The sequence below is a fragment of the Panulirus ornatus genome, chromosome 68 (assembly GCF_036320965.1).
Source record: "Panulirus ornatus isolate Po-2019 chromosome 68, ASM3632096v1, whole genome shotgun sequence".
NCBI classification, from domain to species: domain Eukaryota; kingdom Metazoa; phylum Arthropoda; class Malacostraca; order Decapoda; family Palinuridae; genus Panulirus; species Panulirus ornatus.
Genome location: NC_092291.1, coordinates 18,682,827 through 18,703,336, shown reverse-complemented (window position 1 = coordinate 18,703,336; position 20,510 = coordinate 18,682,827). Strand labels below are relative to the sequence as shown.

Genomic DNA, 20,510 nt, shown 5'->3' with positions numbered 1-20,510 from the left:
AGCTGTACTCAGGACGTGGTAGTGGCCACTAGCTGTACTTAAGACGTGGTGGTGGCCACTAGCTGTACTCAGGACGTGGTGGTGGCCACTAGCTGTACTCAGGACGTGGTAGTGGCCACTAGCTGTACTCAAGACGTGGTAGTGGCCACTAGCTGTACTCAGGACGTGGTGGTGGCCACTAGCTGTACTTAAGACGTGGTGGTGGCCAGTATCTGTGCTCATGGTTAATGCCTTGCGTCTACCCTCACATCTCCCACTACAGTGTAAGATAAGCGGCTCGCGCCATCCCCCACGGCCAGTCCTTCCTCTGTTTTCCCTCTGTCTTACCGTCCTCGATCACTCGTCTGTTATACACATCTCTCCCACTCCTCTGCTCCATACCTCTCCACCACTCCCTACCTCCCCGCATCTACACCACGCCTCTCCATCACTCCCCACCACCAGCAACCTCACTGGTCTCCCAGCCACTCTCTACATTATTCAGTTCACGTACCAGACACTTCAGCCTAGACTTTCTTGCAGTATTTCTAATGTTTAACATTCCTGGCGTCTCCAACCAACCCTCTCTCTCTCTCTCTCTCTCTCTCTCTCTCTCTCTCTCTCTCTCTCTCTCTCTCTCTCTCTCTCTCTCTCTCTCTCCTCCCAGCATCGGTTTTAACACTCTCATCTCCAAGGTTGCCTGGAGGAGGAGAACCCACCACCCCTTTCCCCTCCTCCTCCTGCACATACCGCCCAAGTTTCTCCTTCGTATCTAAAACGCTCGTCTGGCCAAAGCGTTCGTGGATTTCCCCTCTCAGTTTTATAGACGTTTTCTCGTCCTTCTCTCTCTCTCTCTCTCTCTCTCTCTCTCTCTCTCTCTCTCTCTCTCTCTCTCTCTCTCTCTCTCCCTTCGAGCCGTCTCAACACTCTATCCTTCCCTCCCAGTTCGACTCCCTCCCGTCGACTGAGCCTGTTTGTTTGGTTGAATGTCACCTCCTGTCCATCTACAGTTCCTTGACGTCCTTTCCTTCATGACCATTGGTCACTGACGCATAAATATATGTAGTTCCATCCTCAAATTGGTCGTTCGGATCTTTACAGTCCATGACATTAGGTTGTGAGGATAATCTGACTCATCACCAATTGTTATTGATATTTTTCCTTCATTACCTTACAGTCTCTCTCTCTCTCTCTCTCTCTCTCTCTCTCTCTCTATATATATATATATATATATATATATATATATATATATATATATATATATATATATATATATATATATATGTACTGCCGTTACCACAGTGATGGCCGACTCATTCACTCACTCCACCCACCACACACACACACACACACACACACACACACACACACACACACACACACACACTATTACCACAAACATCAGGGGTGCTCAAGGGCTAACCTTGTAAGACGCCATCATAACTCATCCACTCCCGACCCTCGTTCTGTCCTCATTGTCCCTCACTATACCTCATACTTCACCTGTCATGCATTATTTTTATGGTTTATTCCCATTTTCTCCTCTTTACTCGCTCTCCATAAAGGTCAGCAGTATACGTTTTCTTTGTAATCCTCGATGACACGTTTTCTTTGTAATCCTCGGTCACACGTTTTCTTTGTTAGAATAACTAAGGGTTGCTCTTCGTTTTCATATTACACTGAAAACGTTGCACTTGCTCATTATGGTCATGTGTTAGCTAAACTCAAGCTTGGTATGATGTGATTCCCTTGACTTCAAGAACGTAACCTGGGAGAGTCATTTTGATCCTCTTGTTTGAATACCTTTTATGATAAACACGAACCATAGGTGTTGAAATTCTCGTCCAGAATACCATCATTGGTGAAGTTCCGATCCCTTTCTGAGACTCATATAGACTATTGAAGCCCACACATGTAGTATTCTTTCTCCTTATGAAATAGTCCAGGACTCGAATTAAAGTCTACGTACTGTCAGTAACAGCCAATTGAATATAGTCATTACGTAACCAGGATTTTATGTTACGGCATAGCTATAGTATTTTCAGGTTTATAGTTTGTCAACAGAGGAATTCGCTCTGTTAACAGTGTTAGGGCAGGTGATGGGGCATTCCGCCAATGATATGGGTGGCGTGTGTGTGTGTGTGTGTGTGTGTGTGTGTGTGTGTGTGTGTGTGTGTGTGTGTGCAGGCTGCGTAGGCGATGATAGCTTTATTCTGTTAATACCGGAATCCAATTTTCGACATGCGATAGTGATTGGGCAATTCCGATATGTATTGTCTTTACACACACACACACACACACACACACACACACACACTCGTCAAGGTCACACGAGTAAGGGCAGACAGAATATTGAGAGGCAAATCGTCAACAGAAAACGGTTTTCACCAATACGTCAGGAATGTGGCCTTAGGTCCAGCAGTTCATTGTTTATGGCGTAAAGTCGGACCTTATCAAATAAGACTCTTAAGCAAGAAGGTACGATACTTTGAGCACGACGGTACGATCCTTGAGCACGAAGGTACGATCCTTGAACACGACGGTACGATCCTTGAGCACGACGGTACGATCCTTGAACACGAAGACCCTCGTGTATGTTAGATAACGTACCATCATCTCCTTAAGGGCCATACCGTCGTGCTAAAATGAGTGATATATATATATATATATAGTGCATAGAAACACGCACCTTCATAGAACATACAAACCTCCAACAGCCAGGATCGAACCCGGGACCCCTGTGCTAGAGGCGGGAATGCTAACCGTTAGGCTATGGCCCTGGCTAATGGGAAGTAACTATTCGAATACTATGTACTCGGATACCCTTCGTTGCACGTTGGTGAGCAACGGGGTCTGCACCGGTCATTTCCCAACAGGCTCACTTAGCCAGCAGATAGCATTTTGCCGAACCTAATTGTACAACGCGGAGGTATATATATATATATATATATATATATATATATATATATATATATATATATATATATATATATACACACATGTTTACATCAGAACTGTGGAAATAAGTTTCGGAGACTCATGTTCTCAAGGGTAACAATATATATATATATATATATATATATATATATATATATATATATATATATATATATATATATATATGTATATATCAGATATTTAGAATGCTTGATCAAATGAATATATCTCGTGAAATAAGTATGTCTCATTAGAATCATGTACGGTGGACACGGAGTGGAAACCTTAATGAAACACAAGGGTTTTACATATGTCAAGAAAACCAGTTAAAAGATACTTGTCATAAAACGTATAAAAACGGAACACTTGAAAGAAATACTGAATGATGAATATAGAAAAGGAGGAAGATGTTAGTAGTTTTAATCACAGATACAACATAGTGTGATCTCATACGAAATGACTTTTTTTTTTACGATCTCATAAAAGGAAGAGGAAAAATTTTTTTTTTAAGTTAGTCTTATTAATTTTGATCAAAGAAGATGGGAAATCAATGTCTGACGAGAATTGTGACAATGTCAACAAGTTGGTAATTAGAGGAGGGGCAGGGGTGGCTTGGAGGAGGAGGAAGAGGAGGAGGAGGTGGGGAAGGAGTGAGGGAGAAACAACCCCCTGTCTCCTTTAGGGAGGAGGGAGAGAGGCGAGGGATTCTGCCACGGGGGAGGGGAAGAGAGGAGAGGAAGAAGGTAAGTGTGATGGAGAGTTTCGGAGAGAGAGAGAGAGAGAGAGAGAGAGAGAGAGAGAGAGAGAGAGAGAGAGAGAGAGAACGGACCTTCTTATCCACGAGAACCATTGACCGCCTGGCATAGGCTAGGCTCTGTGTGTGTGTGTGTGTGTGTGTGTGTGTGTTTAAGTCTGTCTCTCCCCGTCGTACATCAACAGTTACCTCAAGCTGTTGCCCCAGAGCGGTGAACGCACGTCTCGCCTGATGGGTGAGGCTGTTTCTCTCAGCTCTGACCTGATCCACTACATGTTCATCTGCTTCATCTGGGACTGATTTCAACCACGTGTTCAAGTTTTCTATTAAATGTTTCTGTAGTTTTTTTCCCCCCACACACACGTTTCTTATATCTCCATTTAGTATACTGAGTCGAAGGCCTTATATTTTTGAATGATTTATCATCTGTATCTTCTTCCCTAGTAATTTTTTTTTTCTTTAATTTGATAACTATGTCTTCCTTGTCGAGAGGTATTCCACGTGTGAAAAAAGAGAATGATATTCTCTTTATACCTTCACTTTGTTGCTGTGTCTAGATTATCACATATCCTTCTCTCCTGTTTCCTATTCTGTATAGATTCCGAGTCTCTCAGCCCCTTTGATTTTGCTCGTGAATTCTGCATTTGAATTCTCTCTGATTTCATCATATTCATTCGTTTCTCTGGTGACCCCCTGACGAAACAGCGGTATTCAATTCTGTTTCTTATTCACATATCAAATAACTTCATCAGTAAGTCCGTCCTCTCTCTCTCTCTCTCTCTCTCTCTCTCTCTCTCTCTCTCTCTCTCTCTCTCTCTCTCTCTCTCTCTCTTGTTATGAAACTCGTTCAAAGGCTCGTATTATACGTGGGGAATTCAGTCTCACTAGTCTACATTGTTTTAGTGTCCGATTGGATCCCCTTTCTTTTGTGTTACAGATGCCAATTTGTCAGTGTCTGCAATCTTGCGTCGATCACACCATCAGCGTCGCTATCGCTGTTTTGATCTTTTCGAAGACTGCATGGCTTGTGTTTTCTTGAAGTCCTGGTGCTGAATTTTCTTTGAGTTGACCAATCGCTCTCATCCAGTATTTCAGTATCTATGATTGCGTTTTCATTATATTGGTTAGATGATTTGGTGTTTAGTTCTTTTTCTTTGCATTCTGTGCTAAATACCGACATACATAGTTCAGTTAACATCCTCTGTTTTTCCTTAGGGGGGTCTATTTCGTATGTTTTCTCTTACGTTACAGAGTCCAATTTCTGTTTTTTTTTATCACGGCCCCAAACTCCCATTCCCTTGTGTTCAAGGGTCTGTCATGAGAGTGAAGAGTTACCAAAGCTCAGCGGTATAGGGTTTGGAACACATCATAACGGTTCATCCTGGAGGTACCAGCGTCCACATAGTAATCATCTGGCACAATAGCTTCAATGTACTCATGCTCCATCTCTACTGCAGGTACACAAATAAACGCTCGTAACCAACAGAGAAACAGACACAAACTAAATTAATTACGTCGACATAAATACTCTATTATTATTATCTTGATTTTTAATGATTAATTTCTGTAAAAGGATCCTGGCGTTTCCCAAAACCTCTTTCTATAGGTTTCCAGTGGCCTAAGGCTGCGCTACTTCTAGTAAAAGGAAATGTAGATTCCTTTTAGGAGGATCAGAGATCCTTGACGAGACAATGATACACAGCCTCTTATAACCTCTGGCAGGTGGAGCCCGGGAACCCATGTGTGTGTGTCTCTGTCTAGCAATGGTGAAGGGAATGATAAAGACGTGAACACTGAGGAGCTAACTGACCACCTCCGCCGATGGAAGAACTTCTGCCGCCAATGTATTCCGTCTCAAGCAGGAGATAAATGACTCTAACAGGGATTGAGGACGCGAAGCTAGACAAGCTGAGGTACACGAAGAAAAGCTCTCACTTATAGGGTAGAGGTTCGTTCTCTATGGACCATTGGGGTCAAGATTACCTGGAGCGTCCACAAGGATTACTGTGAGATGAACTGAGCCTCAATATCTTCCCGGAAAAAGGAGAGAGAGAGAGAGAGAGAGAGAGAGAGAGAGAGAGAGACAGAGACAGAGACAGACAGACAGAGAACAGGTAACCAAAGCCATCTCAATGTCCCCTGTGAACGATGTTCTCGTGTTCAGGAATGAATTACATGAGATCGAATCCTATGGTCTCATGAGATCGGATCCTATTTGAGACCATGATGCTCCTTTGTAATGTTCTTGGGTTCTGATCCTCTATGTAAGTTCAGAATACTTCAAGATTCTCATAACTTATAAGATCAAACCCCAGTTATTTATTAATAGAGTTTCGTTTGATTTTATCATCGGAAGGTGTTTATAATTAGTTAATGTGATGTAAGTTCATTTTTCTCGTGGGGGAAAAAAATATATATATATATCTTGCGAGTGAAAAGTCGGCTGAACTAATTAAGTGATGAGAAATGTCTCGTAAAAACGGACTCCCAAAATGTTAAGTTTTCTCGACAGAAAAGAAATATATTAATGTAAACACGTGAGTAATTAAACACACACACACACTCACACATACACACACACACACACACACACACACACACACACAGAAACACACATACACACACACACACACACAGAAACACACATACACTCACACACACACACACACACACACACACACACACACACACATACACTCACACACACACACACACACACACACACACACACACACGATTAGATCAAGGTTTTCAAAGCAGTATGGTGGACAGTCAGTCTCACCCCCATTGAACTAGTAAGACTGAAGAATTCTCAGGAGGGAGTTGATGGAAGATCGTACGACCTTCCATCAACTCTGTTCCCCCCATAGTTAGCAAGCAAGCGTCGCAGGTTCATTTTACACCATCCCTCACCATCCCTGAACTGTCTCGGTCCTTGATAGAACATTGAGGGGGGAGAATATCTCATAAAAGGAAGCTTAATAGGAAGAAATAAAAAGAAGGAGGAGGGGAAATATACACTCGTGGAGGAGGAGGAGGAGAAGGAGGAAGGCCGTCATGGCTAGTGATGGATGATGGCCAGGGAGAACTTTGCTTTCAGCTCTGAATGAAACCCGCGTCACGGAAGTTGAAGTTGAAATCATTTCCGTCTCCTGGGGTGTGTCCCAGAGCCTGGACACACACACCCACCTCCTCCCCTCTCCCCTCCCCTGCTGGGTGACTTGGGGATGGCCTGGCAGGGGAGAGGAGGAGGGGCAAGGCGGGAGGTCCTCCTCCTGCTGGGGGGGTATCGATGCCAGGAGACGGACGGCTAACTTGGCTTGTTAGTCAGGCCAGATAATCTACTACGGCATTAAAGGTGAGTGATGCAGGGGACGTCCAGGTGCTGGGGACGTCCTTGGGAGGGGATGTCCTGGTGCTGGGGACGTCCTGGTGCTGGGGACGTCGAGGGAAGGGGACGTCATGTTACCGGGGACGTCCTTGTGAAGGAGCCGTTCCAGTCCCATTCCCTTTCCCTCTCACCTCATTCCCATCCCCCCCTCTCCTCCACTCTCAACCCCTCTCACCTCATTCCCAGTCCTCTCAACCATTCCCACACCCTCTCACCTCATTCGCAGCCCCTCTCACCCACCCTCACCCCCTTTTCACCTCATTCCCAGCCCCTCTCGCCCACTCCCAGCCCCTCTCACCCACTCGAGCACCAGCTGAGCCACATATCATTAGGTATTTATTGCGTTGCTGGAGAGGACGCCCACAGTTTCATTGTACTAGGTGTGTGTTTGTGTTTGTGTGTGTGTGTGTGTGTGTGTGTGTGTGTGTGTGTGTGTGTGTGTGTGTGTTGGTTGGAGAAACTAGGGAGAATCAGTGTGTTTAGCACCTCTTGACGAGTGGCGTACGAGGGACCGAGTGGTGTGTGAGGGACCGAGTGGTGTATGAGGGACCTAGTGGTGTATGAGGGACCGAGTGGTGTATGAGTGACCGAGTGATGTATGTGTATGTGTCTGAGTGAAGTGATGTTAGCGTGACGTGGGAGGTGGCGGCGTTAGCAGGTCAACAAGGAGACGTGTCTGAGGGAGAGAAGACCTTCTAACCCTAGAGGTTATAAGGGGGTCGTTATAGTGCTAAGTGCATCGCCTCACGCTCTTGGAGGACTGTGAAATAAAGGCTATCATGCCTTAATATACTTATAGGATTTCCGACTCTCAAGTTGAACTATGACAGGTGAAAAAAAAAAAAAAAAGCGTAAACTTCTGAGTGTAGATTGTATCACAGCCAACGTTATAATTTGATAATGACACAGTAGTTACTAGTTGCAGTTCTTCTATTCGTGTTTTCCCCCCCACCACCGTCTGTCATCATCTATTTCTTCCTTTTTTTTCCCATGTATTTTTGACCCGATAATTTTCGTATCCTGAAACCCAGGGATGGAAAGGTTTCCCTGGAGGGAGTGCCCCAGGACGTGTCTGAAGCTCCAACGGAGCTTGAGGACGCCCCGCTGACGGTGGCGGTGGTGATGACCCAGTCCAGGACGCCCTTGCCTCGGGGGTCTCTCTCTCTCTCTCTCTCTCTCTCTCTCTCTCTCTCTCTCTCTCTCTCTCTCTCTCTCTCTCTCTCTCTCTCTCTCCACACACACACACACACACCCACCGCCGACAGCGTAACGTGAAATCCAATCCCCCGGGCAGCCGACCCGACCCAAAACCCTCCGCTGCATTTCCTTCTGCATACATGGCCAAGTCTGGCGCGTCTGGGGGAGGGGCTATTCAATATGTTCTCCAGCCTCAGACTAACGAGCTCTTTGAACCAGGGAGCTCAAGGATTTTTCAAAAAAGACAGATTCCCGAGGCAGGCTTGGGGCGCCATCTTGTGAAAAGATTTATGGCTTCTCGCCAACGGATACTCTCGTTCTTACAACGAGACTGGATACTGCAGGAGGAGGAGACCCTATTGTTGTAGGTGTTCCTTCCAGCGACCTAACCACCCAGCGACCCAGCCAGCCAGCAAGCGACCCTGCCAGCCAGCTAGTGACCCTGCCAGCCAGCGAGTGACCCTGCCAGCCAGCTAGTGAACCAGCCAGCTAGTGACCCTGCCAGCCAGCAGACGACCCTGCCAGCCAACAAGCGACCCTGCCAGCCAGATAGCGACCCTGCCAGCCAGCAAGCGACCCTGCCAGCCAGCTAGCGACCCAGCCATCCAGCAAGCGACCCTGCCAGCCAGATAGCGACACCTGCTAGCCAGCTAGCGACCTTGCCAGCCAGCGACCCAGCCCCAAACCAGGCAAGTACTACACAGGGAAAAGGATTCCTCCTTGGAAGCACGAAGGGCCTCTCTGTCCCATGGAGTGAATGTCACGCCTCTGGAAGCGTCTGCTGCCAGTCATGGAGACCTGGAAGATCTTCCAGGTTGTCGGCGGAAGGATGAGAGATATTTGGAGATAACGAATTTGGCATATAGATAACATACAGACGAGACTTCAGGTGTTAAGAGATGTTTCTCTTAATAGGATATGAGATTTTTATCTTCCTTAAAACGCCGTAGTGAGATATATTCAGACTCTCATATAATTTACGTTTAAGAACATAGATTTAGAAACAGACTCGCATATAATTTACGTTTAAGCACATAGATTTAGAAACAGACTCGCATATGATTTACGTTTAAGAACATACATTTAGAATCACAACCCAGAAGCAGCTCCAGTATGTATGTTGTCATGGTTCGAGAGGTTGTATGACCCTCTTTAATTTGGGACCTCCCTCCGGCGAAAAAACCGTAGAAAACGAGATGTTAACAACTGTAGACAGATCACACGGGCGTTGGACGACAGTCACTCCACAAGGAAAAAGGGAAATGTAATCTCATTATTTTTACCAGTGACTCAAAATTATTGTAACAGTTACATTATTTTCTCTTTCCAGTTGTTATTGTGCATATATATATATATATATATATATATATATATATATATATATATATATATATATATATATATATACGATAGACGTAAAATGGACCGTAAATACAACACAGTATATACGTGTTGGAAATGCAATGTAAAATCATTCGAAAAATCTCAGCCAAATAGTTCCAGTTTCCATTCGCGGTTCGTGGTAACTCCGTTAATGTTCTTTTTTCTGTCTTTTCCCCCCTTTTTTTCTCTCTCTCTCTTGGCCTCAATTTAAAGAGACTTAAGTGAGAGTGAGGTGGAGAAGGAGAGGAGAGGAGAGGAGATGGTAGGAGGTGAGGGAAACGGGCAGGGTGGCGTAGGTTGGGGGATTAGAGAGAGGGGGTGGGTGAAGACACAGGGAGAAAACGGGATGTGGGTCCGGGAGAGTTTATTTTTTTGTTTTTTTGTTTTTCCTCTTTCTTTCTTTTTTTAGTCTTGAATGAGAGAGAGAGAGAGAGAGAGAGAGAGAGAGAGAGAGAGAGAGAGAGAGAGAGAGAGAGAGAGAGCTCTAAACACCATATCTTTAGGATGTGGGGAGTATGTTCCCATCTTTCTTTTCCACAAATACCCACTCCCTTATCTCCCAGCCCCATCACTAGCCACTCTCAACCCCCAACAAGATACTGCTGCTTCCACCCCAGACATAACCACGCTCGTCGCCCCCCGGACACCCCCAGAGATTATACTGGGGGCTTAGAGGGTTTGGCTGGATGATTTGTTAAGACATGTTCATCTTACATGATAGGCATGGATGATGTTTTAGAAGGAAGAGAGATATGGTTAGGTTTTCCTGCGTTTGTAACCTTAATAATAATAATAATAATAATAATAATAATAATAATAATGATGATGATGATGATGATGATAATCATAATGATGATAATAAAAATTGTGGTAGTAGTAGTAAGAATATTGATAATGATAATAATGATAATAATTATAATGATAATAACAATGACGATGATGATAATAATAATAATAATAATAATAATAATAATAATAATAATAGTAAAAATAATAATAATAATGATAATAGTAATAATGATAATAATAATAATAATAATAATAATAATAATAATAATGATCATAATAATCATGATTGAAACATACATTGCACGCAGAAATTCAGTGTAAACAGCATTTATAATCCGTTCTCTTTGTTATCAAATAGAACATGGAGGTCAGAGTCGAATGTAAACTCAAGTTGTGAAGGTTCATAATGAAAGAGTCCATCTGCACAGAAGACATTGGTCTAGATGTCAGAAGAGAGGCAGAATAATTTGATTTCTACTCAGGAAAATCTTCAAACCATAAAAGAACAGTTTACCAGAGCGTAGCACTCTAAAACTCTACCCAAAAAATATTGCTTTTGATATGAACAAAATGAAAAGGCAGGTTCAGTTTTATGTCATGCAAGCAACAGTGCCATAGTGTCAGTCAGGCAAGATCAATAAGTGCTATCGTGATAACGTATGCTGAGAGGGTATAACAATCTCTGACAGTTTGTGAGAAAGTAGTGTATATTAAACCACAGGTAGTAAAGGATGAATGAGTTATGAGGTGGTGAATGCTGACAGCAGACACTTCAAGATGGGGCTCCACGAGTGTAGAACTCCCTCGCCGTACAGTGCAAATTGGTAACGAGAAAGAGGCAGTATATGGACACTACAGACAGCATATGTACATCGCAAGCAGCATATTTACGCCACAGACAAAATATGTGGACTACAGACAGTGCATATATATACATAGGCTGCATATGTACACCACACGAATGGCATATGTACACCACCAAGCAGCATATGCACACCTCAGGCAGCATATGCACACCGCAAGCAGCATATGTACACCACACGAATGGCATATGTACACCACATGCAGCATATGCACACCTCAGGCAGCATATGCACACCGCAAGCAGCATATGTACACAACACACAGCATATTATACCTAGAATTAGTTCGGTGAGAGAGAGACCAGAATGCACAGAGGTCATTACATTACTTATCATCAATAATTGTAATACCCACCTCCTTTATTATTACACCGGAATGCACCGTAATACGCATTATGCTCCCGGATGTATAATCAAAGAATTTACGACTCAGTACAACTAGGTAATTACAGTACTGCGTCTGTGATTACAGCGTCATTACCCGGGTGAACGACTGTGTTTTTGTGCTTCGGAGAAAGATGGTGTTACAGTGGTACACGTGTGTAAATTATAGTGTAACGCTGGTAATGACAGGGTTGAGGGGGATGCCTAAAATGGTATATGATAAGTCTGGTCCGGCTACATTGGCGGGGTGGTCGAGAGAGTCGTGAGGGACGACAACATTGTGTTATTTGGGAGACTAAGTTGTTGTTATTGTTGTTGCTTTGTGTGTGGGGACGAGGTAAGGGTTAGTTATAATTGTTAAGGTAACAAGGGGTTGAGACAGGGAGGAGGAGGAGGAGGAGGGATAGATGGATGGACTGATTGGTAGATATGAAGAGAGAGAGAGAGAGAGAGAGAGAGAGAGAGAGAGAGAGAGGGAAGGATGGAAGGAACGGCAGAAAGTTTGATAGGAGAGAGAGAGAGAGAGAGAGAGAGAGAGAGAGAGAGAGAGAGAGAGAGAGAGAGAGAGAGACAGACAGACAGACAGACAGACAGACAGAGAGAGAGAAAAGACAGTTCATGGTCAGCGACGCCAACCACGACACCACGGCCAGGGTATCATCTTCACTACACCCTCTACAGACACACATCTTCACTACACCCTCGATGCCAGTGGACTTTGAGCCAGGGGCTTATCCTCACTACATCTTCGCACCTACACCCTCATCTTTACTAACTCCTTATGGGTCGAGTCAAAGGGTCAAATCCTTCACTACGCTCTGGTCCTCCCTACATCCTCGTCTTCTCTCCGCCCTTGACACCGCTAGCCTGTAGTGAAGATGACTTTAACGTCTTCTATAGGTTAGGTCAGACGACTCTTCACTATACCAGGGTTAGGATGTTGACTGTTGGCAAGAGAAACGATATCTTGGTCCCCTCACGGCAAGAGACAGTAACAGTATGATCTTCCTCCCGCTGAGGGAGACAATAGCAGTATGATCCTCCCGCTGAGGGAGACAGTAGCAGTATGATCCTCCCGCTGAGGGAGACAGTAGCAGTATGATCCTCCCGCTGAGGGAGACAATAGCAGTATGATCCACCCGCTGAGGGAGACAATAGCAGTATGATCCGCTGAGGGAGACAATAGCATCGGCACCAGCAGCAGACGGCACCAGCAGCAGACGGCACCAGCAGCAGACAATACCAGCTGCAGACGGCACCAGCAGCAGACAGCACCAGCAGCAGACAATACCAGCTGCAGACGGCACCAGCAGCAGACAGCACCAAGCAGCAGACGGCACCAGCGGCAGACGGCACCAGCAGCAGACAGCACCAAGCAGCAGACAGCACCAGCAGCAGACGGCACCAGCAGCAGACAGCACCAGCAGCAGACAACACCAGCAGCAGACAGCACCAGCAGCAGACAGCACCAGCAGCAGACAGCACCAGCAGCAGACGGCACCAGCAGCAGACAGCACCAAGCAGCAGACAGCACCAGCAGCAGACAGCACCAGCGGCAGACGGCACCAGCAGCAGACAGCACCAGCAGCAGACGGCACCAGCAGCAGACAGCACCAGCGGCAGACGGCACCAGCAGCAGACAGCACCAGCAGCGGCGGAGGTCGTGGAGGATGCAATAAAGACTGAAGGGAGTGGAGGAAGCTTCAGACTCTCTGGAAACTTAATCAGAGGCCCAGTGGATGGATGGCCGGGTCGTGGAGGGCTCCGGCCTCACTCCACTTGCTGGACCCCAGGTGGTTTTGTGACCAGCTGCTGCGTGCGTCCAGCGCCCCGACCTGACTCAGATGGTACACCGCTCTCCCCATCTGGAGCCAGCTGGCGAATGATGGGCAGGGACAATGGGCAATAACTTTATTTCCTCAGCTGTCAGAGTAGAGCAAAATTGTTATGTTCCTGATGATCCGATTATGTTAGACATTTGTTTTGGACCTGACCATCGCAAGTCATCCCAGCCTTTATCTGACCATTACCTGAGGTAAATGGCTTTAAGGAATTGCGAGGAAATTTCTCTAACTTTTTCCGCAGTTTTCTCACGACCTTTGATGAACTTGCGTTTAGGTAAGGTGTCACGAGAATGCTTTACTGAGGGAGGGCGAATGTTTAGAGGAAACACATGAGTGGTATGTTGCGGGTGGATGACGCGGGTGCAGTGTTGTTGTTCATGTGACCATTCCACAGGTGACAGAAGGTGTACGACATATGTGCAGATAGACAGACAAGTGGCTCCATGGGTCACCTTGCTGGAATGATGATTAGACTGTGAGGCGGATAGATGGGCTATGGTTAGGAAAGACTATCCTCTGATTTTAGTAATAGATCCCACCTTTTCCTTCTTCTTCCAGAGATGGTGTGCTGGTGGTTGGCGTGGGCGGTGTTGGTGGGCGCGGCGCGGGCCTTCTGTCCTCCTGGGTGTTCCTGCGATGATGACGGCCCCAACGCCCATTGTGTGGGCGTGGGAATCAACGTGGTGCCCATCCTCTTCAACCCGGGGCTGCGCCGACTCAACCTGGCCCACAACTCCATCACCTCCGTCGGCCAGGACCTCGTGTTCTTCGGCCAACTGGAGGAACTGGACTTCTCCCACAACCACCTGTCCACTCTGGGTACAGGCAACTTCCAGATGCAGGGGGAACTCCGGGAGTTGCGCCTTGGCCACAACAATGTATCATCGCTGGCCGCGGGGGCGCTGCGGGGTCTGACATCGCTGACGCTGCTGGACCTCAGCCACAACGGCCTGTCGGACTTGCCCGCTGCCGTGTTAGCGGAAGTGCCTGGCCTGACGGTACTCCTGCTAGCGCACAACAAACTCCACACGCTTCCACAGTCCACCTTTCTCGGCTGCCGGGGTCTGCACGTCCTCGACTTGTGCGACAATTACTTCCGACACGTCCCCACGGCAGCGTTGGAGGATCTGACGGCGGTAAAGGCGCTGCATCTCTGTCGCAATCGCCTTACGCGCCTGGAATCCAACGCCTTCCGGACGAGCTCGCTAGCAACGCTCTCCCTGGAAACCAACAGCATCGACTTCATCGCCGACACTGCGTTCCACCGCCTCCAAGGATTGCTGAAGTTGAACCTCAACGACAACTTACTGCGGGAGGTACCGACACTGGCCTTAGCGTCGCTGCTCATGCTGGAGTCACTGTACGTAAGCAGGAACAAGCTGAGGAGCCTGGAGGACGGCGCCTTCAGGAGTTTGGGACACCTGTCCACGCTGGAGATATCTCGGTGTCCGCACCTGTCGACGATGCACCCTGAGGCGCTCACTCACTGCGTCAACCTGCGTAAGTTGACGCTGTCACACAATCCCCTGGTGAGACACCTCCCCCGAGGCTTCCTGACCTCCTTGCCTCGCCTCCGCTTCCTCGATCTCCGCGCCAACGGCCTCCGGAGTCTCCCAGCGATGGAGGTGAGGTGGAGATCCCTGGAGAGCCTGGACCTGCGAGGCAACCCGCTGGTGTGTAACTGCTCCCTGCGGTGGCTGGCGGAGGTGCTCGGTGCCTCCAACACCTCCCTGGTGGCGCCTGACCTTCAGTGTGCCGCCCCTGACAAGCTCTTGGGACTCTACCTCTCCAGGTCAGTGACGCAGGGTCTTCCAGTTTTAATCCCTATAGTCATGCCAGTGACCTATTGTCAGGCAGGTGTTCTTACCTCGGCTGACAAAGTTTGAGCAGACCACATTGCCACATTGAGAGTGGACCTAGAGTGATCTTGGAGGTAACCTGGTGATTACATCCACTCTTGGATGGCACTCTGCTGGTACTCGTGTGTCCGCTCGTATGACGACGTCGTAATTCATATGCTCACGTGTCAGACGCTATTTCTTAGACTGCGGGGTAAGTATCCATCACCTCACAGGGAAGTGGATCCTTCGTTGATATATGGATTAATGACATGAAACACACGACTGATAACGGTTCGACCTTGACCTTTGGCCTCGTTTGCTGGCAATTTATACGACCCCTTCTGGTTTCTCGTTTGTGTAAGTTGAGTACCACTCCATAAACAGTAGTTCACACAGATAGGTGGGTTCCTGGACCAATGACGTCCCTCCTCGTCTGTCAGCCACACGCCGTCATGCAGCGGAGTAATTAGTGATCGTTCACCTACGCTTCACAAAGGGTTGTGCTGATCCACTTATTCTTTGACCCAAGTTATCCACCTTCCTTCACACAGATGGTCATTAACCGCTTGAACACGGTGGTATGACCGCTGCGTCAAAGGCGAGGTCGTTATATACTTGGATCGTACCGTCGTGCTCAAGGATCGTACCTTCGTGCTCAAGGATCGTACCGTCGAGCTCAAGGATCGTACCGTCGTGCTCAAGGGTCGTACCGTCGTGCTCAAGGATCGTACCGCCGTGCTCAAGGATCGTACCGTCGTGCTTGATAGCCTTGCCGTCGTGCATAAGGATCGTACCGTCGTACTTAAGGGTTTAAATATTTAAAAAAGAATCACAGTTTTTATTTTCAATTTTAAAAATTTATTTGTAAAAGTTTATATGAGAATGGTTTCCCAAAATGATCCACTGTCTTTTGTCACGTTTTCATATTGTTTCGTTGAAGTCATAACAAGTCTTCAGCATAAGTATTGGGAGAGTGAATCGATGCGCCAGACAGTATAGGAAGAACCAATAAAGTAAGCAAATATATCTTGATCTTTAGATAAACAGACAAAAAAAAAACTTCCAGAGAAACAGATCTCAGACTTTAGAAAACACAGTCACTCGTGAACGAAAAGAAAAACAAAACAAAAACAGGAATGCTTTGAAACCCGAGTCAGTACGAGGGTGAGAGAGGGATTACTGACGTTCATATTTACGTGCGAACGAGTACTTACGACCAGATGATTGTAGAGAGGACTAGCACATGATGGTGTGATCATGGCACTTCTTTCTTGATGAATGATATCCCCCCTTTTTTTTTTTTCAACTGGCGTCGACCACATTCTGTGATTATCATCACTCTTGAGGTTCATCTGGGACTGACTTCAACCATGCATCAAGTTTTCTTTTAAATGTATTTGTTGTTGGTCCATGCATGTCTCTTGTTCTTCGTTGTAGTGATGAGAATAATCTTTCCAACTGTATGGTTTGCTGCCGTGGATTATGTACGTATCCTTCTCTTCTTTCTAAGCTGTACAGTTAGAGTTCTACCAGCCTCACATGATGGTTCATATGTACTGGTGTACGAACCCCGCATGGTGATTAATATGTACTTGTCTTTCTATCTTGCTTGTGATGTGTTGCGGAACTCTCTCTTAACTTGTCTATTCCCATTTGTTGAAACTGGTGACCACTGAACGTAGCATTAGTCATCATTGCTTCTTATGTATACACATTAAACATTCTCATCCTTAACTATTTGTCTCTCGTTGTGGAATTTCTCATGATCATACCACTCACTCTTTGGCTTCATAGACCTGTCTTCACAGCGCGCTCCATAGACTCGTATTCATGACTTCTTGATGATCACTGTCTCCTTCAACGTTCTTCGTGCCTTCTCCTGTCAGGCCTTGGTAAGGTATTACTGTTATATTGTCCGTCGCTCCTTAACTTATTTGCTCAAATTTCTCTGAGACAGAGAGGCTAAGGAAGAGAGCAAGGAGGAGGAGGGGAAAAAAAAGGAGGGTAAATGATGAAAAGTTAGCATGAAAGAGGAAAATTTTAATGAACAAAATAATAGCAGGATGATAAATGAGAGAATATGATGAAGATGAAATGGTAAAATGATAAGAAGTAAGAGAGTGAGAGTAGAGGGAGAGGTGAGAGCGAGGGACTTTTCAGTACAGGACTAAACTGTAGGGGGAGAGGTGAGAGCGAGGGATGACTTTGCAACTGCCTGTACTGTAGAGGGAGAGGTGAGAGCGAGAGACCCCTACCTACCTACGGTGTAGAGGGAGAGGTGAGAGCGAGAGACCCTTACCTACCTAGGGTGTAGAGGGAGAGGTGAGAGCGAGAGACCCCTAGCTGCCTAGGGTGTAGAGGGAGAGGTGAGAGCGAGAGACCCTTACCTACCTAGGGTGTAGAGGGAGAGGTGAGAGCGAGAGACCCTTACCTACCTAGGGTGTAGAGGGAGAGGTGAGAGCGAGAGACCCTTACCTACCTACGGTGTAGAGGGAGAGGTGAGAGCGAGAGACCCTTACCTACCTAGGGTGTAGAGGGAGAGGTGAGAGTGAAGGATTTCTTCGTAACGGCCTACATTATTCATGCTCATCCCTTCCACACCTAACAAAGAAAAAAATTTTCTCCAGTGTGTAGGTTTGTAAGTGTCTCTGTCTGTCTATCTGTGTGTGTGTGTGTGTGTGTGTGTGTATTCATCAATTTATAATTACCTATCTTTACTGTACGGGAAGGGAGTTCTACCCTCGTGGGTGCCCTAATCTCTTGAGTTTTCTCTATTGCCATACATCTTTCTCAACGTTTTCTGTATCATCTTGTCTATTTATGGTGCGATGAAAAGAGAAGCGCTGGTGAACCTGCGTCAGAAGACGTAGCAAAGCATCTGGCATGGTTTTGAAGACGTCAGTATATGCCCGTGTCCTTATGGCTACCTATTGACTTTACCGTCGTAAAAAACAACCTCTGGGAATTCGAATATGAAGAAATATCTTTTATTGACGTTTAACGTGGAGAGTAATTAGCAGCGAAAGAGGGCGATAGTTAGTGGATTACAATCTGGATTCTCGGGAGATTAAATGATTTGGAATGTGAGGATATTTTCCGTGGGGGAAAAATTGTCTTAAAACTTTACATAAATGAACCGTCTTATCCATTTCTCGTCACTGGCCAGCTGTCCTCTCCCCGACCCTTTCTCCTCTCCCCTACGCCCCTCCTCCACTCCACTCTTCGGGACACTCTAGCCCCCAGTCCAACACCCTCCCCACCCTCCCCATTCCTTCACCCCCTCCCTCTTTCCCTAATCTCGTCATATTTCGTTAGATGAAAAATAAAAAAGAAAAAGAAATCAGCTGAAAAGGACATAATTTACAACAGATCGTTTTTCTTTCATTCATTCATTCATTCATTCATTCATTCATTAAGCAGACACACAGACACACACACACACGCCTGGCCAGGCAAATTCCACCTGTGTTAATTAACTGTCCAAACTCCCGCCTTGGTAAGATCGTCCCAGGGAAACTACAATTTGAATTTCCACTCGAGCTGGGGCCCCGGATAGGGCAAACCCCCCACCACCACCACCACGGGCGCCGCTCCTGGGACGCTGATTAATCGTGGAATTAAAAAGTTCCAGCAATACGACCTCTCCCTCCCTTCCCTTCCCTTCCCTTCCCTTCCCCGCCTCCCCTCCCTCCCTTCCCTCCCTCCCTTCCCTTCCCCGCCTCCCATCCCCTCCCCTCCTCCCTTCCCCTCCCTGCCCTCCCCTACCACCGTAAAAAAAGCTAAAAAAAAATAATGATAAAAAAAGAAGAAAAACGTTTAAAACCCCTCCAGGAAAACTTGCCAATTAGCTTCCAGCGGGAGGTCGATGATGTGATAAAACTGGCAATAATAATAATGTCGATTTTTCATATACTCCATCCCATATCAAGCTTGGATTCTCGTACTGTTTTTAATTCTTTATTAAATTTTCTCAAATTACGTATAGTATTACATGTACTACATCAAAGGTTTTAAATTACGCATAGTATTACATGTACTACATCAAAGGTTTTAAATTACGTATATTATTACATGTACTACATCGAACGTTTGTACATTACGTATAGTATTACATGTACTACATCAAACGTTTGTAAATTACGTATATTATTACATGCACTACATCGAACGTTTGTACATTACGCATAGTATTACATGTACTACATCAAACGTTTGTAAATTAGTTTTAGAATCTAGATTTGTACTCACGGTGGACGTGACCCGAAGCGGTTGTAACTGTCTAGAAGGAGGGACAAGTGAGGGGGGCAGGCTATGGGAGAGGAGGAGGAGGAAGAGGAAGAGGAGGATGAGGAGGAAGAGGAGGAGGATGAGGAGGAAGAGTAGGATGAGGAGGGAGTGGGTTGGGTTAGGTGAGGGGAGAGTGGTTTGGGCTGTGGGTGGAAATGGGAGAACCATCACACTCTGGGACAGACTGACCTTCTCTTGTGTGACGAAAGTGAGGCAGGTGGTGAGTTGGAGGGGAGGACCAGGTCTTGAATGGGAGCCACCTGGTGAATCAGGGGGGGCCAGGTGGTGATGGAGAGAGACACCAGGTGGTGAGGGAGGGAGACACGAGGTGGTGAGGGAGGGAAACACGAGGTGGTGAGGGAGGGAGACATCAGGTGATTGAAGGAGGGAGACGCTAGGTGGTGAGGGAGGGAAGAGAGCCAGGTGTTAAGAGAGGGAGGAGAGCCTGGTGGTTGAGGGAGGGAGGATAGCCAGGTGGTTGAGGGAGGATAGCCAGGTGGTTGAGGGAGGATAGCCAGGTGGTAGTGTATCACCCACCTAACACTGGGTGAAGGCTGCTCACTGATATACATGTTCGCTTCTCATGCTAATTGATACTGCTCGAGGCAGGTGCTTCTTAGGCAGTCAGTGGTTTGCAACATGTATGTCGCTCCGTCTGCTGTGTGTGTATATATGTGTATATGTGTGTGTGTGTGTGTGTGTGTGTGTGTGTCATTGTCCCTCCTGCTCTCCCTTCATCTGTGTATATCTGCGGACTCGTTCGTAAACATCTTTACATCTTATTACGTGGCTGTTAACGTTATTCCTCCTGGTCGCTGTGTGAGGTTACTCTGTGGCGTTTCCACCACAGCCCCGGGAGAG

General features: G+C 46.4%; 1 protein-coding gene across 2 annotated transcripts in view; it reads left to right on the top strand.

The window, feature by feature from the left end:
• LOC139747460 (uncharacterized) overlaps positions 1 to 20,510 on the top strand; it is a 153,028-nt gene that overhangs the window by 115,002 nt on the left and 17,516 nt on the right. For both annotated transcript variants that reach the window (XM_071659821.1, XM_071659820.1), the window contains exon 2: positions 14,080 to 15,313. In XM_071659821.1, the coding sequence (XP_071515922.1) occupies positions 14,082 to 15,313 (1,232 nt within the window). In that variant the 5' untranslated portion in view covers positions 14,080 to 14,081. The remainder of the gene's footprint in view (positions 1 to 14,079; positions 15,314 to 20,510) is intronic.